The sequence below is a fragment of the Leptonychotes weddellii genome, chromosome 1, assembly GCF_054177405.1.
Source record: "Leptonychotes weddellii isolate Sample4059 chromosome 1, ASM5417740v2, whole genome shotgun sequence".
Taxonomy (NCBI): Eukaryota; Metazoa; Chordata; class Mammalia; order Carnivora; family Phocidae; genus Leptonychotes; species Leptonychotes weddellii.
Genome location: NC_138369.1, coordinates 188,717,794 through 188,743,306, shown reverse-complemented (window position 1 = coordinate 188,743,306; position 25,513 = coordinate 188,717,794). Strand labels below are relative to the sequence as shown.

The 25,513-nt window shown below is 50.8% G+C and overlaps 2 protein-coding genes across 4 annotated transcripts in view; both read right to left on the bottom strand.

Annotated features, from left to right (window-relative positions):
- BACE2 (beta-secretase 2) overlaps positions 1 to 8,742 on the bottom strand; it is a 63,292-nt gene extending 54,550 nt beyond the window's left edge. For all 3 annotated transcript variants that reach the window (XM_081800270.1, XM_081800283.1, XM_081800273.1), the window contains exon 1: positions 8,437 to 8,742. In XM_081800270.1, the coding sequence (XP_081656396.1) occupies positions 8,437 to 8,727 (291 nt within the window). In that variant the 5' untranslated portion in view covers positions 8,728 to 8,742. The remainder of the gene's footprint in view (positions 1 to 8,436) is intronic.
- Positions 1 to 25,513, bottom strand: part of MX2 (MX dynamin like GTPase 2) — a 185,770-nt gene that overhangs the window by 120,626 nt on the left and 39,631 nt on the right. The gene's annotated exons all lie outside the window — the stretch shown is intronic.

The following is a 25,513-nucleotide window of genomic DNA, read 5'->3' as shown; positions in this document are numbered from 1 at the left end:
CTGGAGAGAAGTAGGAAGCAGAGAAACCAACACTATCCCGTTTCCTTTTTGCTTAAACAAAAATAACCACTATCCCACTAAGGGGAGGGGCAGCAAAACAAACCTGTTACCGGAACCAGCCCTAACAACTTGTGATTTGTCCTGCCCCCCTACAGGACAAGTACACCTTCTAGAGCAGTCCTCTGCACACTGCCCCGCAGCGCCGAGCCACAGTGGAACGTTACAGTCTTACAGTCGGCAACAAGGTAGCCACAGGATGCCACACCCAGCCCTGAAACTGACAGCAGCTCCGCCCAAACCAGATGTCCACGGAACCCAGGAACTGAAAAAGTAGCACTTGCATCTATACATTTATTTTCGTTTTCCTGATTCATTTTTATTGATTTACAAATTATTGCTATGTGACAGAAGGAAGTTTAAAAAGGACACCGTGAGCACACACGCCTTTAGAACACTTTCCCTGGAGAAAACGAAAGCCACGTTTCCAACCTGCCAAACACAAGGAAGTTTTTGGAACACAATCTGCTTGAGGTAGAGATTTGCTAAACCCACAGAGGAAAACACTAACCAAACAACATTTAGGAAGATAAAAGAACCTACCCATTCCACACAGGGAACCACGAAACAGAGGAGAATCTGGCCTCTCTCGTGGCTCCCAAACCGCATCCAGGGGCTGGGGCCGAGCAACTACTTGAGGGGGACCAGGAGGACATGGTAAAATGCAGATGCTCAGGCCCGGTGCAGACTGTCTCACCCAGTACATCTGGGCTGGATCCCGGGAAACTATTTTTAACCAGTTCTACCAGGTGCTTAGTCCCCCCCCCCCCAGGCCGGCTGGGTTTGGGGACAAGGACTGCAGTTGCGGCCAGTGAGCCTGCAGCACTTACCCTCCTCTGCCCCCTCCCCCAACCCCAGGGCCCTGAGCCAGATTCTGACAGATGCCCAGGTGTCTTACCTGCCCACAGCTGCTGAAAATTGGAGCTTTTGAAAGCACTCAGAACTAGAACAGATTATAACCGGTGAGAGTCCTCAAAGGGATCTCAGGTCACCTGGTCAAATCTCCTAATTTATAGCAGAGGAACCGAGGAGCCAAGAGGTTCTCCCACACCAAACACTTGGCCAGCAGCACCTCTGGGATCAGCACTCCAACACCCAATTCCCAAACGACTACAGTTCTGCTGGCTTCCGGGCAACTTGTCCGACTGCAAGAAGCTTATGGTTTCCAGGGGGCAGCCTGATGTCGTGGAAACGGCTCTGGATGCCCACTGAGACTTCTGGAATCCACACCCACTTTCCCCAAGCAGCAAGCTTCCCTTCCCGCAAGCATCCTGATTGTCCCAACCTCTCTGCTACCTGGAAAACTTTTTGATTCAATACTCTCCACCTTTTTTCCCCCTCGGCACCACTTTCTGAGGGGCTGGCTTGTGGGCGGGGTTTTTGGGGGTTTGTGGGGCTTTGTTTTGTTTCTGTTTTGTTTCAGGCAGGGGGTTTGCATGGCTGGCAAGCTGAAGTAGTCCCCCTGCCTACCGCAAATAGGGCCATTTATCCAGTGCGGGCTTTGGAGGGGCTCCACGGCAGGAGCACGAGCCTGGCCTTAGTGAGGCCAGGTATAAATCCTCCCGCTGGGCCATTCTCGGTCTAGTGCGAAATGGAAGGAGAGAAGTTTCCCACTACTCTTTACGGCTCCCCGGAATGATGAAGCTGGCCCAGGGCAGCACCTGCCTTACTCCTCAGACAGTCCTCTTTATCTTCCTAAAATGGCAATGCTGAGATTGTGTATTTCCAGGTACAGGTATATGACGTGCCATATAGTAAAAATCCAAAAACGTCCAACCTGAGACCTGTGTTGGCTAGCATGCATTAACTCATAAACAAACCCCCTAGTTGTTTCCTTAACGTGGTTACACCAGTTTTATTTCTTTAACGTGGTTACACCAAGAGTATTTTTGTTTCCTCTTTGAGAATTCCAAGAGCAAAAAAAGCAACTGAGTACCAACAGGCAAAAAATCAAATAGTCCATCTGGACCAGAAGGGGACAAAGGGGCGCCAAGTGCCAGCCAATCTAACTGTGCATCACACACACATTCTCCAAGGCTCGGGAAACTAGCCCAGAATATGGGGTACACACCCTTACTCACATTTCACCCATAAATACATATATACAAAGTCACAGAAGGTGAGCGGGGCCGTCCACCTGCCTCACGGTTGCGTTCTGTTTTGCAGATAGTATTGGTTGTCGCTAATGTACAATAAGCCCCAGCGTCAACATCAAGCCCAGGCTGGACAAAAAGAACAGAGTGAGTGGAGGAGTCCAGGACATAGGGCAATGGAGCCAAGCGTGAGCAGAAGCCCCACTGCTGGTCGTAGGGGAGGTCCGGAGGTTGGAGACAGAAGTGCCCATCAACACCCTGGACCCACCACCTACTTCTGCTGCACCCCGCCTGGGGCAAAAGTCAGCAGCCACCAACCCCGACCTTCAGCCTAGGTGGACCCTGAATCCAGGGGCCAAAGGCTTGACCTGCTCCATTCTGGGTCTGAGCTATAAAATAAAACCCAAGGCATGCTGCCAGGCACCAGCAGGAAGGGAATGCTGCCTTGAAATGTCTGTCCTCGGGTCCAACACGGCATGTACTACCGTGTGCAGAAATCACTCCTCACAAGAGCCAACCTTAACCTCCCCCTTTGGGTTTTTAGTTAGGAGGGGCCAGCAATGTTCTAGGAGGAAACAGCCCAGAGGAGGTTATGCCCACCTGTCTTCAACAGAGGAAATCAGAAGTCAAGAAAGCACTGGATGGGACAGGAAGAAGTACTGGAGGAGAAAGGTGTGAATTTTCTATCAAACATACTCAATACAGAGGATTGATGGATGCCTTAGTCTTTTTTTTTTTTTCAAGATTTTATTTAATTATTTGAGAGAGAGAGCGCACAAGCAGGGAGGAGGGGCAGAAGGAGTGGGAAAAGCAGGCTCCGTGTTGAGCAGGGAGCCCAACGCGGGGCTTGATCCCAGGACCCTGGGATCATGACCTGAGCGGAAGGCAGACGCTTAACGGACTGAGCCACCCAGGCGCCCTGCATTACAGAGTCTTTAAAACATGAAATGCAAGCTTTCAAGCCTTCTATATCTTTATTGTTCCCAGCATGAGCATTTGTTAGTCATGGGGCAGGAGAGGGAATCTCAAGCAGACTTCCCGCTGAGCACGAAGCCCGACACACGGGGCTTGATCTCATGACCCTGAGATCATGACCTAAGCAGAAACCAAGAGTCAGATGCTTAACCAACTGAGCCACCCAGGCGCCCCTAAAATAAATACATTTTTTTTAAAAGATATGTTGAAATCCTAAACCCTGTCTTTACAGTTGTAATGAAGCTAAGATGAGGTCAGAACGGACCAGGGTGAACCTTAATCCAATGACTGGTGTCATTCTAAGAAGCAAATTTGGACCTAGAGACACACACAAGGCAGGGGGAGAGGGGGGAGGAGGAGAATTTCATTTGAAGACAGACACAGAGATTGGAGAGATGCAGCCTAGAACCAAGGAACAGGGAGGGCTGCGGGCAGCCACCAGAAGCTGGGAGAGGCGGGGGAGGGAACAGGGTCCTGGCAACACCTTCCTCTGGATGACCGACCTCCAGAACGGCGAGAGAGTGTATTTCTGTTAAGTCCCCTGGTTTGTGGTGATCTGTCACAGCAGCTGCAAGAACCTAGAAACTCAAAGATCTGCAACCCGTAAGGGAAGGGCAGCACAGCGTGGCCGATCACCTGTCCGCCACCATCACTGGGGTAATGCCACCACCATCCCAGATGCTTCCGGCCACACCCAAGTCCTCCGCAGGTGAATGAAAATGGGTATTTTTTTTTTTTAAAGTCCAAGTGCACAAGGGGAGCAGTAGTAAAGTGCTCAGACTGCGGGACGGAACCGGGCAGACCCCACTGACAGATACCCCAGCTCTGCCACTCACCAGGGGGACCTTGGACCGATTACTGGGCCTCTCTGCACCTTGCTCTCGCCATCTGATAATTAAATCGAGTAACTTCTACGTCCTTCCCAGGGCCGTTTGGAGGAGTAAATGAGACGGTCTGAGCAAAATGCTTAGCATGGTGCCCACCATCCAGTGAGCCTGAAATAAAGGTTAGCTAGTAATATTAATGGTTGTTAGCGACTTCTCAGACCGTCCCTCAGGGGCTTTGAGCAGATGCCTCGGCCCAGCCTTTCTGCCTTCCGAAGGAGGACCTGGGTCTTGAATTCTTCCACCAAAGCTCAGGAGCTGCTACCTGCCGCTCACAGGAGCTGGCAGGAACCTCACTTTTGCCTTTCCTGTTCTTCAGACCCCAGAAATCTCTTCCTTTCCCATTGTCCTTAATATTTACCATCTCACTGTGTTCCATCAAATTTATTCTCGGTGCCCATCGCCTTCCTTTTTCCAGCCTCGCCTGCAGTGAGCCTCATGTAATTTAGGGACACTGGATTGCTTATTCTAAAAAAGACAAACTCCTAAATTGCATATACTTGGCACATATCTTCAATCCAAAGTCTTCCAAACAATTGTGTACTAAGAAGTGGTAAGCCAATGCGCCATGATTAAAATGTGAGTCCCCAAAATAATTTCTTAGCTCCTTACATTCAAATGTTTAAATATGAAAATCGTGTTGCTGTCTGTTTCATCCATATTAGCGGAGATGACAGAAAATCTTTCATCAGAAACCCCTAAGGGCTTTTTGAGGCCATTACAAGGTACAGAGCTGCAGACCCTTAGCATCTCCAGTTGGATTTACTGCGTCAGGGTGAAAGCCTTTTTTTTAAATAATGGAAATTGCTATAATTATAATCACTTTAGAACACCATTATTATTATTAATAAGACCAAATTGCATGGTTCAAGCGGCTGCTGGTTCTCTACTGTTCGAAAGAAGTCACGTGATGTATCAAACACCTGGCACTCATCTCCATGCCAACGTGGTCCTGCTCTCGCACCGGCTTCGGGGCAGATGCCTGTGATGTCTTCAACAGTGGCAGGCAGAACGACGAACCCCTGGTTCTTGATGAAAGCATTCAGGGAACGAGCACATGTCCAACAGTGGGCTTTCCCATGGGAGAGCAGGGGTCTGTGCAGCTCTGGTTCCTGATGACCTCTCCCTCTCCCATGCATACCTGGATCCAACCATTCAGTAGGTCACCCTGAAGGGAGGGAAATGATGAAGGGACAGCAAGGGGCTGGAGTCCATTTTTGGTCACCCATTAAGTCCCTAACGCCTTGGGCTTTAAGGTCCAGGGACCTGTGGCTGGAAAGGGTAGTTAAAGGCCAATTTTTTTTTTTTTTTAGAGGGAAGATTAGGGGTGCCTGGGTGGCTCAGTCAGTTGAGTGTCTGCCTTCCGCTCAGGTCACGATCCTCAGGGTCCTGGGATCGAGCCCTGCATCGGGCTCCCTGCTCAGCGGGGACCCTGCTTCTCCCTCTCCCTGCCGCACCCCCTGCTTGTGCTGTCAAATAAATAAATAAAATCTTAAAAAGAAAAAAGGAAAATGGGAAAAAGAAAAGGAAGCAGTAAGGAAAGGTAGCAGTAGGTATGAGCCCAGTGGTTCAGAACTTGGCTTCTGGAGTCTAGCCACCTGGGTTGGATTGCTGGCTCTCCCTCTTTCTTGTCTGGTTCAGTCTGGGCCAGTCATTCAACCTCTCCAAGCTTGTTTTCCCATCCCCTAAATGGGTATCAGAACTGCGAGGTGGTTGCGAGGATCCCCCCAGGAGAACACACGGGCACGCACGCAGCAGAGTGCTTACCACGAGGGGAGCCCTCCACACAGTCAGGGACTATCACTTCTCCACAAATTCTTGGTTATTTAATGCCTGAATTTACAATTTCATTTTTCTCTCCACCTAAGCAAGTTTTATTTTAGGTTTAGGAGAATCAGCAGAGAATAAATGCGTAACTCTTGGCCATTAACAGAGCAGGAAACCTCACTCCAAGTTCAGAAGTCACCCCAGGGCCTGCTGCAAACACCTTGCTGGTGGCCGGAGACATTTCAGGAGGAGACAGGGAAGAAATGAATCCCAATGGACTTGTCACTAATACCTAAGAGTTTATAGTAGGCCTCTGGAAAGATCGTACACACGGATTTTGCTATAAAACAGCTTATTACTAAATCAGGCCAGGAAGGAGGAACAGAATATTTCATTCCCCGTCAAATGTAAAAATTAAATCTGGATTGTTAAAAACAGCCTTCCCTGGAAACATGCTCATCTTTAACTGAGAAATAACCTTGAATGAACTACTTCCTTGTCCAGGGTAAAGATATAAGCACTAGGCTTCAGTACGATCCTGTTAATTAAACTTCATCATTTTATAACTTTTTTTTTTTTAGATTTTATTTATTTATTTGAGACAGAGAGAATGAGAGACAGAGAGCATGAGAGGGAGGAGGGTCAGAGGGAGAAGCAGACTCCCTGCCGAGCAGGGAGCCAGATGCGGGACTCGATCCTGGGACTCCAGGATCATGACCTGAGCCGAAGGCAGTCGCTTAACCAACTGAGCCACCCAGGCGCCCCTAAACTTCATCATTTTAAAGTAAAGGTCACTGGGATGCCTGGCTGGCTCAACCTGCAGAGCATGCGACTCTCGGAGCTCTGGGAGGTGAGTTCAAGGCCCACGGTGGGCCTAGAACTTACTTTAAAAAATAATAAAGGTCACTGGATTAATTAATGAAGAAAAGCTATTATTTATGAAAGGTTTGTGGGTTTTTTTTTTTTTGAGAACCCAAGAGAAACCTTATTCCCCCCACCCCCTGTTTTTCTTGAGGCTTTCTTTTCCCCTTCCTGTCTTCTCTGGAGGGAGACAGACATCAAGGACCCCTTTCATCACAGCACCCAAACTGCCCAAATCTTTACTTTAGTACAAAGACTTCCCTTCCACTCAAAAATTAACAAGAGCTCTTCCCCACAAGGCACATATTTTACAAAGAGAGAGTCATTTCCTGTTGGCAAAGATCATCCTTGAGCCACTAAAGAGGTTCATCCGCAAAATCTTTCGAAATCTTGGGAAGGCAAAAAGTACAAAGTTCTCATTCTCACCACCAGCGCGTGTCTTCACGTGGTGGCTCTTACCAGCACCCACACCTCTGTGGTCAAGTTAAGCTCCCTCAGCTGACGCCCTCCCCCCTCCCTGCCCACCATCCCCGCCGGGAACACCAAAGACAAGGCTTCAGAGGAAAGGCAACCAGAGTTAAGGTTTTGAGAACACATTTCTGAAGGGTTTTTTTTAAAACTAATTAAGCAAGTATAGAAGTTACTCAGTAGAGTTTCTTTTTTTAAAAGAATTAGCATCGCGTCTTTCCTCTTAAAGTCTTGAATAATTTAATTAGAATTACACCAAAGTCATGAGTATGTTCTATTTATGGGGGAATCATAACTGAATTGAAACTCAAATGACAATGTTAAAAATAAAAACAAAGTATCTTGGGACTGTACTCAATTGATAAGAAAAACCTGACTTCAAATAATCACACTTAGATTAGGTAAACGTGGAAAGAGGAGGGGGGCAAATCAACTCCAGGAATTCTGTTTCTCTTAAGATTACTGAGCCGGGGGCCATTAGTTTCTTGCAACAAAAAGTGCTAGCAAATTAAAATCAGATTAAGATAAAAAGAAGGCTGTTTGGGTTTATTTTTATGTGGTCATCGGGAAGCCACCCGGGCCCTGGAAGGCTTGCTCAGCCCGTATTTTTCCGCAGGAGCAGGACTGCATTTAGTACATTCCACACACACGTGTGCAGACGCTGGCTCCGTGCAGAGAGGCAGAGAGGCAGAGAGGCTGGGCGGGCGGGAGGAAGCCGACGAGCCAACTCCGGGAGAGGAGAGCAGCACGGCGGCCACGCGGCCCCCTCCGCCCGCAGCCAGCGAGCCTCCGCGGGCAGGGCTGCTCGGCGGAGCTCGCGCACAGATCCCTCTCCAGGCACTGCGCCTCCGGAGCCGGCCACCAGCCCCCGTAGCAGTGAGACAGCATGGGGTGTGTGTGTGAGGGGGGGCGGAGAACCGGCACTCAAAGTGAGCCCTCAGTAGCCACAGCATCGCGCCCAAGGCCCACGGTGCCGGCTCCCCGCTCTCCAGAAGGGCTGCCCGTTGGAGGCGCTCGCCGCCCGGCCGCTCCGAGGGGAGGACTAACAAGTTCTTAAACACTCGCGCACACCCTCGGCGGCGCCCCGGACAGGACGGCCCGCGCTCCGCGTCCCCAGGGCGCGCGCCCCGCTCCCGGCCCCGCGGTGCCCCTCGGCGGGCCCCCACTCCGCTCTGCCGGCGTGTGGTTAGGGGCGACGCTAAACCGCGCGCAAGCACCGCCGGGCGCACCCCCCCCAGAACCCCGGAAAACCTGCGGCTGCAGCCTGGGGGACCGCAGGGGTGGCGAGGAGGGGGTCCCCTGGGCGAGCGAGCGAGCAAGCGCCAACCTACCTTCTGCGGGGGGGTTCCGATCAGCATCTCCAGGTAGTAGCCACGGCCAGAGTCGCCCTGCAGGTTGTCCACCATGGCCAAGAAGTTGGCGGCGCCGCCGGCGGGCTCCAGGGCGAGCGCCAGGCCGTCCGCGTGGGGCACGGCGCGGGGCGCGGCGGGGGTCCCGGGCCCGGGGGTGGGCGCGGCCACGCGGAGGGGCAGCGTGAGGGGTGCGGGGGCCGGCGCCGGGGCTGCGCGCAGGAGCCACTGGGCCAGCAGCGGCAGCAGCAGCGCCGGGGCCTGCGCGCCCATGCCCGCGGCGGGGCCCGGGGGGCGCGCCCGGCCGGGCCCGTCCCGTCCGGCGGCGGTGGCGGCGGCGGTGGTGGCGGCGGCGGCTCGGCGCGGGGCTGCGGGCAGGGCTGGGCGCGCACCGGGCGGGCGGCAGCGGCTGGGAGGAGCGCCGCGGGAGGAGGACCGGGGAAGCGGGAGGAGGCGCCGGAGCCGGAGCCGCCCCAGCCCGCGCCGCCAACTTGAGCAAGTTGGTCGCCGCTGCCCCCTCTGGCGGGCGGCGGCTGCCCCGCAGGGGCCGGGCCCCTCCCCCGCGGCCAAGGTCACAGCTGAGCGCGGAGTCCGCCGGAGCACACCGGGCGCGCCCTGCCCACTCTCTCGCTCGTCTCGGGCCGCGCCTCTTCCCCGGGAAAAGTCGAGTTCCGAATTTCCTCGGAACGCGCCCCGCTGCTACGGCCAACGGATGTGACGAGGCTCGTCTGCTACCAGGGGGAAAGTTTCGGGAACCCTTAAAGGGGCAGCGAGGGCCTGAACTGGCCCCATGGCCCCGCGCGCGAGGGGGACCCCGCAGCGGTGGGGGGGTGACTTGAGGGTCAGAGAGGGGAGTAGGGAATCGTCAGAGAGCCGCGAGCTTCATCAGGAGTCAGCACCTCCCCTCGCTAAGTTCATCCCTGCCGCACTTAAGCCCACGGGAGTCTGGCTGCCTCTCCCGGCATTTCCCGTGCGCTGAACCCCCGCCCCCACCCCGGTTCCTCCTCACTCCCTCTCCCCTATCCCCACTTCGGCCCCTGGCTGCTGGGGCTGGGGGGAGGCAGGGAGAGCGCGAGAGCTTTGGAGACCTCTCCCTAGAAATCTTGGGGGGAGGGGGAAGCGGGCTTGGCTGCCTTTGCTGCCGCCGGGGGCCTCGGCTCCCCCACGCGCCCACCGTTGCCGCGGGGGAGGTGGGGTCCGCTGCTGGCTTTGAGCTTGGGCTTCTTCGCTCCACGCTCGTCCTCGTCCATAATGCAGACAAGAAGCTGCCGGGAGCTGCTCCCTCACCTCCCCCAGGACTCCTTCAGTCCACCGAGCAAGTTGCAGTCACGATGCAAAAATCAGGGCCGCCAAGTCTGGACCGCTGCCTTCCATCCCCACCCCCCCTTCCCCGCCGGCCCTTGGAGGATTATCTAATTAATACTTGTTTAGCGGTGCACACCAAGACCAAGCAGCGCAGTAGTGCAAACAACGAGGGTTATTTTATTTCAGGTACTAAACGCGGGGGGGGGGGGGGCAGTTGCACCAGCTAAAGCCCATTGATTTCTACTGAAATAAGGAGCATAAAAATCTTTCTACCTCCTCCAGCTGAATTATGCTGGCTGTTTTTGAAAAACAAACCCATCTTCAAACAGTGGGAAGGTTGGAGCAAAGCTTCACTCCTCCCTATAATTTTCAGCTACTTCTGTTCAAGATTTGATTTTTATTCCTGTCTTCTCAATTTTAGAATCGGGTCTAACTCTGCAAGAGACCCATATGTCAGAGACCTTCAGCTGTGTATGTAAGAATCCCGTTCTCTCCAAACTATATCCCAACTTTAACAAATCCCCAGCCTCAAAAAGAAAGGCCTAGTTGGGCCTGTGATATAACCTAAATTGATATCCCCATAAATCTGCATAGTAATTACAGAGCTATTCATATATTCACATTTCAAATTCAAGGTTGTAGAGGAAGTGTAATTTTTAAAGAATGATTATTCATACTCCTTAGTGTCCAGTCTTGAGGGGTTCAGAAAGACGTGCAGACAGTTCTCAGAAGGACATAACCTTGTAAAAAGCACATGGAATTTATTAAGGACGTTGGCACTGGGGCTACCTGACGTGAAGTTCAACATTAGAGACATTTGCTCTAATAATTAAAAACCTCAAGGGAAAATTTTAAAAATCAAGTCTAATTAAGGTTTGTCTTTCATGGTGCTCCTGACTCCACCTAGTGTGAGTATTCATGAACTTTTCATTTTGAAAGGGCTAGTTTAAGTTTACGGGAAAACAGATGCATTAAGATACAGTCACAGAGGAGCTCATGCAGTTTTAATGGATGGCAGAGCTGTCTCATCAGAAAATAATGTGGGCTGAAGTGACAGCATCTGATGACGGTCCCCTTGGCCATCTCTGTTTTATGAATGGTCTCGCGGTTCTTGACCCCTCCTCAGAACGAGGGTGGGGCTGGGTGTGGGAAAGAATCATTTCATCTGCCAGGTGTTCTCACTGAAACCCTATGGGGCAGGCCTCTCAGGGGGCAGCATTAGAGACTCTTTATATCCTTCCAGAAGCACTTCTCTAAGAAAGAAGCCACTTCCCATAGCATGGGCAAGGAGGGGGAAGAAGGTGGACCCCTCATGCACCTACAACACCCCTGCATCCTCTTCAAACTGCCCCATGCCCCCTCCATGCACTTCCTGGAGCCACTCAGAAAAACCAGGGCCTACAAGTGAGACTGGCCCATCCTCCTTGTAAAGAGCAAACATCCTCACCAAGAGCTCCCCTGGACAGCAGAAGGTGAGGACAGGTCTCACCCTCCTGTGCAAGGAGCCAGCCAGGGATTCCTTCCAGAAGAACGTGGTGCTGGGCCAGGAAGATTGTCATTGGTGTGTTTGTTGATGTTCACCTTTTCTTACCGCTAGCTCTGAGCTCCTTTTACACCAGCAGTTCTCAAATTTGGGGTCTCAGGGCCCTTTAACTCTCTTAAAAATTGGGGACCCCCATGGAGCAGTTGGGTGGCTCAGTGGGTTAAGCAGCCCACTCTCGATCTCAGCTCAGGTCTTGATCTCAGCGTCATGAGTTCAAGCCCCACGTGATATAGAGATTACTTAAAAATAAAATCTTAAAAAAAAAAGTTTGAGGACCCCAAGGAGTTTTAATAAACCCATTATACAACAACATAAAATAACATTTTAATGAAAACTAATCTTTTCAAAAAGTGAGAAGAATGGTTATTTTGCATTTTCGCAAGTGTCTTGAAAGGGTCAGATCATACTTGGAGAACTGCTGTGTGTACGATCTTTGGTTTCTACGTTTGCATCTACATTTTCAACCTATAATGACTCCTCTGTATCAGGCACTGTGTCAGCTGCTGGAAGAGAAGGGTGAAGTAAGATCTGGTCCTTGCTCTTGAGTTTGCAGACTCAAAGGGCTCGTTCCTCTATCTGAGTGCCTCCCACACTTGGCAAGAGGCGGACACCAGCCACCTGCAGCCCTGTGAGAGCTTATCAGCTCATCTCTTTATTCTCCTGTAGCTTCATTTTCTGCCTGTCTCCTGGTTCCTTCTCAGAAACTTACAAACATGCTTACAGCCCCCACTTCTCTTTTTTTAAACCCATCTTCATCCCACTTCTGCCGGTTACTGGGCCTTTTCTCCTTCCCCTTATAGCCACACTTGGTGAAAGAGCTGCCTGGCCTCCTTAACTCAACTTCCTCCAACTCCAGTCACTCTTCACCCTACAAAACTCCACTCCCAAATGGACAGGCTAGTAGACTTTTCTCCATCTGTATTCCTACCCAGCCCCTGGGCAGCACTCCATGCTCGTTCCTCAGAGCCAAGCCTGGCTGCTCAGTGAATCACCTGGGGGATTCTGCCTGTACCTCTTCCCATTCAGTTGGTTTGGGACCAGCCTCCTAGTGGTAAACTGCTAGTTTTAAAAGCTGCTCAGGTGAACCAGGAAGTAGAGCATGGGAGAAAGGGGACAAGGTGTCAGACTGAAGAGATTCAGGAGCCGCGTGGTCCTGAATCGATTTGGAAATTTCAGTAGGTATTCCTGAGATGCTTTTTTTTTTTAATCAAAGATTTTATTTATTCGAGAGAGAGAGACATGAGCAGGGGGGAGGGGCAGAGGGAGAGGGAGAAGCAGACTTGCCGCTGAGCAGGGAGCCCAATGCGGAGCTGGATCCCAGGACCCTTGGGATCATGACCTGAGCCGAAGGCAGACGCTTCTCAGGCTGAGCCACCCAGGCGCCCCGAGATCTTTCATATTTAAAAAAATAAGCCTTGGAATACCTGAGAGTATCAGTCAGTTGAGTGTCTGACTCTTGGTTTTGGCTTGGGTCGTGATCTTGGGGTGGTGGGACCAAGCCCCACATCAGGATCTGCACTCAGGGCGGAGTCTGCTGGAGATTTTCTCCCACTCTCTCTCCCTTTCCTTCTGCTCCTCTCCCTGCTTGCATTCTCTCTCTCTCACAAATGAATAAATAAAATCTTAAGAAAATAGTAATAAGCCTGCTGCATCTACTGGAAAGGCCTACATACAATGAGCACCCATAGAGCCTACATTAGGGCTTCTAAATATCACTTCACTGTAAAGCAAACTGCGGCTCCCCAGAGAAGGCTGATTATAGGTCTGGGGAAGAAACCGAGCATGGTGACCCTGGACCATTTTGTCATACCAGAAAGCAAGAATGTTACCAAAGACTCTGGAGGCCCTGTCCAGAGCTGGGGCAGAACCGGGGCAATTCAAACATCATTGAAAGTAATAACTATAATGGTTCAAAACACTTCAATTATGTTGAAACCTATTCGTTCATAATGTTCTTTGAAAAAGTACATTGATTGTTTTTGAAGACTGCTAAGGAGCCCAATGCATCATTTTTAAAAACTGGCAGAGAAAGGAAAAGAATCAAGCATTTATTCATTCATTCATTCATTCATTCATTTAAAGATTTTATTTATTTATTTGACAGAGACACAGCGAGAGAGGGACACAAGCAGGGGGAGTGGGAGAGGGAGAAGCAGGCTTCCCGTGGAGCAGGGAGCCCGATGTGGGGCTTGATCCCAGGACCCTGGGACCATGACCTGAGCCGAAGGCAGACACTCAACGACTGAACCACCCAGGCGCCCCAAGAATCAAGCATTTATTATCTTGAGTTTCCTGTACAAACTCTACGTCAGTATAACCAAATAATTGATGAGGGGAAATTTCTCTTTACAGAAGGATGGCAGCTAATAAATGAAGAAGAAATGATGGGATTGGAACATTGCCATCATGGAGCATACATGGCTGATAGCTTTACACACAAAACAGAGACCACCCAACGTTCTGTGCTTCCGGGTGGAAGTCCACAATGCTACCAGGGAAATGTTCTCACTAGAAAATCAAACCTGAATCTGACTAAGCCTCTACATCACAGATCAGCACATCACATCCTGGGGGCCAACTCAGCCCTGATGCCTGTTTTTATGAATAAAGCTTTATTGAAACACAGCCATGCCCATTTAAGTAGTGGCAAGAGAGACGACTTGGCTTTGAGGGCTAAAATATTTACTGTCTAACCCTTTACAGAAAAAGTTTGCCAACCCTTGCTATAGATTCAGAAGAGTCCCAAGACTTATCAATCAGTTGCAATACAGGTATCTTACTTGAATCCTGATTGAACAAAAAGGAAAAGTTACTTATAAGAAAATTAGAGAAATCTGAACACTGGTTGGAAGATGTTATGGAATTATTATTAATAATTTTAGGTGTAATAATGGTATTGAGTGTGTGTGTGTGTGTATAAGAGGTATTATCTAGGGCAGACATGCTGCAATATTTATGAATGAAATGAGATTGATTTCAAAATAATACGGGTTGAGGGTGCCTGGGTGGCTCAGTTGGTTAAGTGACTGCCTTCGGCTCAGGTCATGATCCTGGAGTCCCGGGATCGAGTCCCGCGTCGGGCTCCCTGCTCGGCAGGGAGTCTGCTTCTCCCTCTGACCCTCCTCCCTCTCATGCTCTCTGTCTCTCATTCTCTGTCTCAAATAAATAAATAAAATCTTTAAAAAAAAAAAAATAATACGGGTTGATAGAGAACATGCCAGTCAGTATTCTCGGTGAAATATATAATCCTACTAATAACTCTGTTAGCAGGCACCATTATGATTCCCATTTTACAGATGAGAAACTGAGGCACAGAATTGATATCGGACGGCTGAGAGGTGGGACTGGGACTCAGATTTGGCGACTTCAGAGCCTGTGCCCCTTACCAGCCCTGCCATGTGGCCTCCGAGGGATCACAGGATGGTCTGGCTGGAGAGGACCCCCAGAACACCTTCCCCGGGGAGCATACAGAAGGTGAAGCCACCAGGCGATCCCACAGACAGCATCCCCGTGGCTCGCTTAACGGACAATCTGAGCCCTCTGTGCCACTGACCACGTTAGAGCTACAGCCACATGGGGCGAATGGCCCCTTCCATCAGAGATGCCGGTTTAGCAGGAGACATACCACAAATACATGTTCGTTTTGGAAACCCCGCTCCAGCTGGGGCGGAGGAGAGGTGGGTGGTGCTGAGCCTGGAGACGGGAGACCAGTTAGGAGGCTGCTGCAAGAATCCATGAGGAGGCGACAAGGGGCACGGAGAGGGAGAAGTTAACGTCGAGTGTTGAGAGAGCGGGACTCATGAGTGCTATAGAGGCGGGGGCATTCGTCCTGCTTGCTGGAGGCTGGCCCTATGCAGCTGCGCTGTCACACACCCGGCCTCATTCGGACAGTGAGAAGCAGGGACGGCAGATGTCCCCACTTAGGAGGGACAGTGAAGGACAACAGCCCCGAGCTCCCACCACGTCCCGGACGCTGCGGGCTTCGCATCCTCTGCCACTCCGGGGCAGCCTTCCTGTGCCCGCGCCGCAGGGGAGAACGCTAAGCACAGGGCACTGAAGACCTGCCTGAGATCCCAGCAAGTAGTGATGAACCAGGTTTGCACCCGCAGAGTCAGCCTCCAAAGCTTGTGTTCTTTTACCTGAAGCAGGCTGCCTTCTCCAAAGGACTAATCAGGCACATTTTAGGACAGAGGAAAATAAGACTCACCTCCGACTTCCCTTTAAATACCAAGTATCCCTTCGGGTGCCTGGGTGGCTCAGTCGTTAAGCGTCTGCCTTCGGCTCAGGTCATGATCCCAGGGTCCTGGGATCGAGCCCCGCATCGGGCTCCCTGCTCCGCAGGAAGTCTGCTTCTCCCTCTCCCACTCCCCCTGCTTGTGTTCCCTCTCTCACTGTGTCTCTCTCTGTCAAATAAATAAATGAAATCTTTTTAAAAAATAAATAAATACCAAGTATCCCTCATGCATTCAAATAGGTCTCCCTGTACAAGAAGCCCTGTCCACTCTCCGGAGCACAGTGGCTGGATAAATGAGGCCCATCAGGGCAACACTCCATCAGCTGGGGCGAACCAGGCAAGGCTCTGCCTGGAGAGATGGGCTTGCTCCCAAGTCACGGAGGTTCCCAAGTGTTTGTCCACCAGCAGCCCTGCTCTTGCAGCCAGTGTGGAGAGCACGGCCAATGGCGAGTGCATAGTCCCAAGCCCCGAGACCTGTGATCAAGTTCTGATTCTGCCTCAGCCCCTGGGACTATGCCCAGTACCTCTCCTTTGCTCTGGGACCTAGATTTCCTTCCACGTGTGTCTGGTGCCCACCTCCACGGTGCGGTTTCAGAGATTCAGCATGGATGGGGTCCCCTGACGTTGTGTAGCAGTGTGGCTTATCTACTTGCTTTAGGGGGCTCCTTGTTAGAATGAAATTATATCCCATAACCCCTCGATTCTATTCACATTTTAACTGCTCCAAAGCCAGGACACAGACGTCTATACCTGTGAAGGCATGTATTTGGTTGGTATTCCTGGTGCCATGATTGAAAACCACTCCCCTCAACATTTCAGTTACCAAACAGTTGAAGGATCATTTGTGAAAGCTGTATGAGTTTGGGGGTTGCCAAATACTTTCTGTTGATACTTGCAGGCAATGTCAAGAAAGCCAAGCATGAATGCTTACAAGAAGGTGTCTGGGGCTGGGAGTCTCCTGGAGACCACAGTAGGGATCCACTTGTGTGAGGCAAGATAATGGTCTCTCAGGATACCCACATCCAAATCCCCAGGGGCTGTGAGTCATTACCTTATGTGCCAGAAGGGACTTCACAGATGTGACCCCTTGGGATGAGCAACGTATCCTGGATTATCTGGCGGGGCCCAATCTAACCTTGTGCATCTTTAAAGCCAGAGAACCTTTCCCAGCTGTGGTTCGAGGGATGTGGTTTTGCTAGCTTTGAAGAGGGAGGAAGGGGCCACAAGCCACGGAACACAGGTGGCCTGAGAACCTTGCAAGGGTGAGAAAAGCCACTGTCCCCTAGAGCCACCAGAAAAGAAAGCAACCCCACCTACACCTTGACCTTAGCCGAGGGAGGCCCAGGTGAGACCTCTGACCTCGTCTCATAGTGTCGGATAATAAAATTCACGTGTTACAGTCACTGCGTCTGGGGCAGTTTATTACAGCCCAAGAGGAAACTAAAGTACCACTCTTCAGGAAACCATCCCCTCATGCCTTACTGGCACAGAGGATGACATTGTTACGGAACCTGGACTGGATCGCCCGATGGAAGAACCAAGCGGCACTCGGAGACCTTGGAGGACAGGAGGTTTATTTAACGCTGGCGGGCTCAGAGGAGAGTAGTCTCCAAAGGTCTGAGCCCCGAGCACAAAGGGGGCAATTTATACACTTCTACTTCCGCATACTTGGCACTTTTGGCGCGTGCGCAAAGCGGGGCAGGGAGAAGAACCCGGATTGGTGCATGCGGGAAGCAGAGCAGGGAGAAGAACCCGGAAGAGCCCTGGGGCAAGGACTGGGACTCTCTCGCTGGCTCCGTCGGCCATCTTAGGACACAGATTGTCCTTATCAACATCATATGGAAAAACATGGATATTGACCACTACGAGTCCACAATGCTTTGAAGAATGGGCCAGAACATGAAAAATGTTGAGAATAACTTACCAGTCTATTCACCTGTATTTTATGTTCACACAGGAATGGCTACATAGGGCTCCAATCCTCTTTCACAGATATGAAACAGATATCCCAAGTGATGAGAAAGTATCCTGTCATGGGTTAATGGTAACATATCCTTTTCTTAGTGATTCATGAAATAATGGTTCTTTCTGCTGAGGCGTGTATTTTCTTAATTAATTAAATTTTTTAGATGGGGGAGCAGAGGGAGAGGGAGAGAAAGAATCTCAAGCAGACTCCCTACCTAGTGTGGAGCCCGATGTGGGACTCGATCTCACGACCCTGAGATCATGACCTGAGCCGAAACCAAGAGTCAGACGCTTAACCGACTGAGCCACCCAGGGGCCCCTGAGGTGTGTATTTTACCATCATGACAGTCAATGACATAGAGTAACCCACGTGGGCATGCTCCTTACATAGGAGTCATTGGGTTAACGTTTGCTTCCCTGAAAAAATCTTGGATTTTAAGACTTGGCCCCTCAGCTGTGTGTTTCTGGGATTTGGGGGATGCCTACCTGCACTGTCATCCTTCCTCAGTTCTAGGACTCGGTCTGAATGGCCTCCTTCCCTCTCTGTAACGGAGCTTCTCTGTCATTCCCGTTGCTCTGGGAACTGCTTCCCGTCCTCATTCTGGAGCCTAGGAGTCATTTGGCTAGGATCCCACAGGTGAGAAGGGGGATCCTCTTTACTGGAGTTAGCATTCTTCTGGAGTTCACAGCTGTCCTGTGGCCTTTGATTTTTACATCGTCAGAATTAATTGATATTAATGCCAAGGCAGGTGGAGTCCCTGAATGGCAAAACCAGAAGCGGCTCGGCGGCCGCAGACGACTCCTTCGGCTGCACACACGTCTTCTTTAATGTGCTGTATTTATTCTGGTCACCTTCTGAAAGCCTCGATGGCATCCCTTTCCTGGTAAAAGTCTGGAGGAAGACAAATTCAAGCATCTGTTTGGACAGGGGCCATTTGGAGAATGGGACTGTCCTCTCTGTGGATTTATGAGTTTGTTGGAGGCACAAAGAGTGCAGAACGGACGCAGGGGAGGAGACAAGTAAAGAAAGTGCAGAGAAGTCTCCAGCCTCTGCACTGTCACACCCGCTTCTGTGGGTCTTGGGCTCAGGGGGGTTTCAGAGCCCCTGGCTGGTCCACTGTCGCTCAGATCTGTCTCAACATCGCTCGAGAGAGAAGCAACGTGGGCCGGGAAACCACCTGCCCCTCCAGCTCGGCATGCAGAGTCCCAACCTCAACCAACAAACTCAGGGTGCAGCAGCCCACAGTGGGTCATCTGGATGGGGTTGGAGGAGGGGAAGGCAAAGGAGTTCCCGAGGCGATAATGAGGCAAGGCCCTCCCTGTAGGTAAAACAGCCAAACCTAGCATTTGACCTGCTTGCCCCTGTGGGCTGCCTGCAGGGTGTGTGGGACTTCTGGTCTGGCAGGGCACTTAGAGAAAAGCAAGGACCCAGAGAGGAGAGGGTAGGACTGCAGTTCACTTTGGGATGCTATAATAAAAAGGAAGGGGAGGGAGTTCTCAGGCATTCCTGAAATGCCCAAACATGCTTGGAGCCCGCCATGAGCTTCTCCGGCTTTCCCTCTGACCTCTTAGAGATATCCCATCAGCACAGAGGCTGGAAGGGTGGGTGGGCAAACCTGGAGCAGTTACGGGAGTACTCGTGAGAAATATGAGAAATTCCGTCAGAGCATCGCACACGGAGTGACCGTCAGCCTTTGCCTGCAGACTCAAGGGCTCACAACCACCCACTTGGCTCAAAATGGCAGCCACCCCCTGTGAGCGGGTTTCTTAGCTCTTGCCCACCTGTCCCCATCCTGCCTCTGCACCATTTCCAAGAGGAAGCATGTCAGCTCACCCCCACCTCCAATTTCATTCTCTACTCTCTCCTGAAGACTCCCACTCAACTAGTTGCCGAGAGAGCCCATGCCAGCCACCAGAATTCATCAGGCTCTGCTTTTGCTTGTAAGTATGCACAGACAATGAGAAGCTCCCAGGCACATGAGGAGAGTCAGTGGCTGAAAAGGGCCATTGAGCCAATATTTTTGAACTAATTTTGAGCTATTCCCCCCCACCCAGGGAAATATCAGAAGCTATTATATGAAGGAATGAAAAGATTTTAGTGTTTAAAAGAAATGAGCAATTGGAGCTCAAAGAAGAATTCTTGGCGAAAAAGCCATAATTTTTGAGAATAAAAGAAAAACTGAGGAGAGACAGCAAATGGCAGAAGGATAGAGCTGAAGCCTGATGGGCTGGATTAGCAGCTCAGTGTAACTCAAAGAATTGTTGCCACCACAAAGCAAAAGGACAGATGAGGGAGAACCATGAAAGGCAGTATTTACAACCAAGGGAAATCCACGAGATCTTGTCTTTCGCCTCCCAGGAGTCCAGGAAGGGAGAACGGAGAAGAGAAAGGTGATCAGAGAAACAAGTGTTCATTGAGCTGAAGACATTGTATCACAACTTTTCACGAAAGACTGGGTGGGATTATTTTGAAAGGCACTTAGGAATTCTGAAGATAAAAATGGTTTGTACCTTGTGTTGGGTGATATGGGCTCATCTCTAGGATCCTGAATGGCAGAAGACAGGAGCACAGCAGGTCCGAGGTGAAAAGCATCGGTCCCAGAATCTGTCTTTCCTGTGGAGGGAAGTGAGGAGAGCATGGGGTGCAGAAAAGGGCCATGCCTAGCAAAGCTCTTCCTCAAGACAGTGCCAACCAAATGAAAAAGAAATGAATCAGGAGGAGGCATTCCAGACAACGAAGGTGTGGTGTGTGAGCAACAGTGACCCAGGATAGCAATAACGCCGGCAGCTGAATCTGAACAGCTGTTGATAATATGACCGAAAGACATAAGTAATATGATTGTTAAGAGCAAATTCTTTTTTTTTTTAAAGATTTTATTTGGGGCGCCTGAGTGGCTCAGTCGTTAAGCATCTGCCTTCGGCTCAGGTCATGATCCCGGGGTCCTGGGATCGAGCCCCGCATCGGGTTCCCTGCTCCGCGGGAAGCCTGCTTCTCCCTCTCCCACTCCCCTTGCTTGTGTTCCCTCTCTCGCTGTCTCTCTGTCAAATAAATAAAATCTTAAAAAAAAAAAAAGAGTGGGAGAGGGATCATGGCCTGAGCCGAAGGCAGATGCTTAACGACTGAGCCACCCAGGCTCCCCTTAAGAGCTAATTCTTGACAAAAATGAACCATTGGGACTTTATCGAGATAAAAAGCTTCTGCACAGCAGAGGAAACAGTTGACAAAACCAAAAGACAACCTACAGAATGGGAGAAGATATTGCAAATGTCTTATCAGATAAAGGGCTAGTATCCAAAATCTGAAAAGAGCTTATCAAACTTAACACCCAAAAAACAAATAATCCAATCAAGAAATGGGCAGAAGACATGAACAGACACCTCTCCAAAGAAGACATCCACATGGCCAACAGACACATGAAAAAATGCTCAACATCACTCGGCATCAGAGAAATCCAAATCAAAACCTCAATGAGATACCACCTCACACCAGTCAGAATGGCTAAAATTAACAAGTCAGGAAACGACAGATGTTGGCGGGGATGCGGAGAAAGGGGAACCCTCCTACACTGTTGGTGGGAATGCAAGCTGGTGCAGCCACTCTGGAAAACAATATGGAGGTTCCTCAAAAAGTTGAAAACAGAGCTACCCTATGACTCAGCAATTGCACTACTAGGTATTTACCCCAAAGATACAAATGTAGTGATATGAAGGGGTATGTGCACCCCGATGTTTATAGCAGCAATGTCCACTATGGAAAGAAACCAGATGTCCATCAACAGACAAATGGATAAAGAAGATGTGGGATATAGAAACAATGGAATACTACTCAGCCTTCAAAAAGAATGAAATCTCTAGGCACCTGGATGGCTGTCAGTTAAGTGTGTGTCTTTGACTCAGGTCATGATCCCAGGGTCCTGGGATCGAGCCTCACATTCCCTACTCAGCAGCGAGTCTGCTTCTCCCTCTCCCTCTGTGATCTCTCTCTCTCAAATAAGTAAATAAAATCTTAAAAAAAAAATGAAATCTTGCCATTTACAACAATGTGGTTGGAACTAGAGGGTATTATGCTAAGCGAAATAAGTCAATCAGAGAAAGGCAATTATCATGATCTCACTCATATGTGGAATTTAAGAAACAAAACAGAGGATCATAGGGGAAGAGAGGAAAAAATAAAACAAAACAAAATCAGAGAGGGAGACAAAACCGTAAGAGACTCTTAACTCTAGGAGACAAACTGAGGGTTGCTGGACGGGAGGTGGGTGGGGGGATGGGGTAACTGGGTGATGGACATTAAGGAGGGCACATGATGTGATGAGCACTGGGTGTTATATGCAACTGATGAATCACTGACTTCTACCTCTGAAACTTTATATGTTAATTAATTGAATTTAAATTTTAAAAATTAAAAAAAGAAGAACGAATTCTTGAAACAGAAGAGGCTGGTAGAGAACCAAACTCCAGATTTCACCCACTCTTGTAGTTGGGTGAGAGGGGGTGGGATAAGGAGGAAGGAGGAGGAAGAGCCCAGAGTTGGGCCAGGGTGGGGTGGGGCTGGATGGGGCGGGGAAGGTGGGGAGGGTTATCTGAAGAGGGAGGGAGACACCCTGGTCTCTCCTCGCTCTCTCTCTCTCTCTCTCTCTCTCACACACACACACACACACACACACACACACACACACACACACACGAGGGCTGAATTCTGACACCATCTGTTGTGCCCCTCACGCTGCCTTGGCTTCCCCATCTGTGAGGTGGGAGATAAAGCCTACTTCGTTGGACACCGTGAAATTAAGACACAAAACATGGCAATCGCCTCACACAGAGCTGACACATTTTAGGTGCTTTAGCTATTATTTTAACTAATAACAATTATTGTTATTGATGGTGATAGGAAAATATAGGTTAAACCATTATTTTTCTTTTTTTTTTTAAATTTAAAAACCTAGGATTTCAGTGATGCCATTATAAAACATTACCAGACGCTTGGGGGGCCTGGCTGGCTCAGTCAGTGGAGCATGTGACTCTTGGTCTCCAGGTCACGAGTTCGGGCCCCACGTTCGGTCTACAGCTTACTTTATTTTATTTATTTATTTTTTTTTAAGATTTTATTTATTTATTTGACAGAGAGACACAGCGAGAGAGGGAACACAAGCAGGGGGAGTGGGAGAGGGAGAAGCAGGCTCCCCGCAGAGCAGGGAGCCTGATGCGGGACTCGATCCCAGGACCCCGGGACCATGACCTGAGCCGAAGGCAGTCGCTTAACCAACTGAGCCACCCAGGCGCCCTACAGCCTACTTTAAAAAAAAAAAAAGTTACCAGAGACCGATTCAATGGACCATTCTGGATGTGGAATATTGACATCCCAGCCCCATTGACAAACTGGTGCTGCTGCTGAGGGCTGGGGTGTGAACACTTTCCAGAAGCCCAGGGAGAGGCAGGTGGGGTGTGCCTCTTCCCTGACTAAGCCCCATGATCAGTCTGGCTGGCCAGGGCTGGGTTGGGCTGGCTTTGGAGGGTGGAGTGTGTTTGCTTTTTTCTGGGAGGTTGGGGCTCTTTCCCCTCAGGTGGGTGGGGGCCGAGTCCAGAGCCAATAAGAAAGTCACAGGAAAGTTCTGCTTCCTGCAAAGAGCAGGATGTAGGCCTGTGTAGACAGAGGGATGGCAACTATTTGTTTTTTGGTTTTGTTTTTGTTTTTTTAAGATTTTATTTATTTGAGAGCACAAGCAGGGGAGAGGGGCAGAGGGAAAAGGAGAAGCAGGTTGCCCACTGAGCAGGGAGGCTGACACGGGGCTGGATCCTGAGATCATGACCTGAGCCGAAGGCAGCCCCTTAACCCACCGAGCCATCCAGGCGCCCCCAACTATTCGATTTTAAACCACAGCCATAGGATTTGAATGAGAGGCCAGAGCTGTCCTTGGCAGCTCCCTTCAGCCATCCAAACTCCTGCAAAGGGCCATACTCCTTTCCATGCTGCGGAGAAAAGGCCCTGAGTGGCCTGTCCCCAAGGCCTGGGCACCAAAGGCTCTCACCTGCACATCCCTCCCTTAAGGGTCACTTGGGCCCCACTGCTGTTAAGACTGGACTTTGGGGTTTCCTGGGGGTTTGGGGCATGAGCCCTCTGGTAGAAGTTTATCTTCTAAAAAAAAAAAAGTTTATCTTCTTGGGACATGTGTTTAAAGCCAATCTCCACTGTAACAGTTACTATTTATCAGCCACCATACGCCCGGCTCTCACACACTTTCTCTCATCTACTCCTTAAGCAACGGTGGGCAGTGAGCATTATCATCCTCAATTTACAAGCCCGGCCACTGAGACCGGGGAGTTAGGAGCTTGCCCCATACTGGGTGGAGGGGACGCTGGACCCCAGTCCCGGATCCCCCAATAACTTCAGGAAGAATTCGAGGGTTTCCCTTCATCAATATTTTTAGATTGTGTCCATTTCAGGGAAGCTTTTCTTTGGTTTTGAAAGAAAATACCCTAATGTGTCTGTCCTTTATAAGGATGTAGAACAGTAGCGCTCCATGCATGGAACACGGTCTTGCCCACTGGTTCTAGAAGGCTGGTGGCTTTCTACTTACGAATGTGGCCATTGGGTGGTGACAAATACCTCTCTCCCCAGAATGTGCTGGCTGCGGTGTTTCTATTTTTTCAGCTTTTCGTGATAACCTTGGGCTGGGATGTTTACTTTTATTTATTTATTAAATAAAGATGGAGGCTAAATAAATAAGCTTCTATCCTTGAGTACCTGTTGTCACCACCTTGGACATTGAACCTGATGGAGTCCCTTGATGGAAACCAAGTGTGAACCCTGGGGATGGGCTTGTACAACCCAGGGAAGGACAGTCAAAGTTATGAAAATCATCTTGGGCTCTGAGCCCCGGAATAGAGTCGGGCGTTCTCATCTGCCCCGAGCCCTCGGCAGCATTCGATCCAGGGCTGACCATTCTGTCTTGGCTCTTCTTTCTCCTGACTTCTCGGCCACCCCCATCCCTCTGTTTCCCTGGGCCTTCTCGGACCTCTCCTAGGGCTCTGGTTCCTCCCCCTCGAGCCCTCGGTGCTGGAGATGCCTGCTCGGCTCGCAGTACTGGGTCCTCTCCCGCTCCCAGGGGGGGCTCACCCAAAACCGTGACCAGCTCAGCCCTCTCCGTCCTCCGCTCCCAACACCAACACACTGTGGCCTCTACCTCCACTGGGACATCTGAGACTCATCAGGGTCAAAATGGGGCTTCTGCCTCACTTTCTTCCTGAGTCCTCCACCGGCTGTCTTCTTCGCCTCCGTTAACATCCCACTCATCCCGGTTGTTCAGACCACAGATGTGGGTGGCATCCTTGACTCTTCTTTCCCACACACTTCCCATCCAGTCGTCAGGAATCAGGCTGGCTCCACCTTCAAAATTTAGCAGAACAGGCCGCTCACTCCGCCACTGGCACCCAGTGCAAGCCACCGAGCCCACCTGCCCTCGGCTCGCAGCGGGTCTCCTGGCCGGCACCCCTGCCCAGCCAGCACGGCGACCCTGTTAAAACATGCCGCCCCTCGCGGCCCCTCCGTTCGAACCCCTGCAATGGTTTCTGCGGGCCCCACGTCTTCCAGTGATGGGGAGGCCCTCCCCTCCTCTCAGGCTCAGCCTCAAGCTGTTCTGGGGCTCAGGGGAGTGCCCCCTCAGGGCCTCTCTGCTGCCCACTCCCTCCGGAGAATTTGCTCTGCAGGGCTTCCCTGCGACCGCTCCGGGACTGCACCCCCCACCTCCCTGCTCAGAGGTGACCCCGCGCCGTTTCCACTCCCAGCCAGCTGCTCTCTCTCCCCGCCCTGCCCAGGTGCCCCCCTACCCATATGCTCCTCTGCCATTTTGTCGTTCAACCCCCCCCACTTCCTCAACACCCCCTTCCTCCCTCTCCCCTTCCCTCCTCCCCACCCCCATTCCTTGCCCTCATCCCCTTCCCTTCCCCTCTACCTCCTCCTCTCCACTCCCCACCCTTCTCTCCTCCTCCCCAACCCCCTCTCCTCCTCCCAT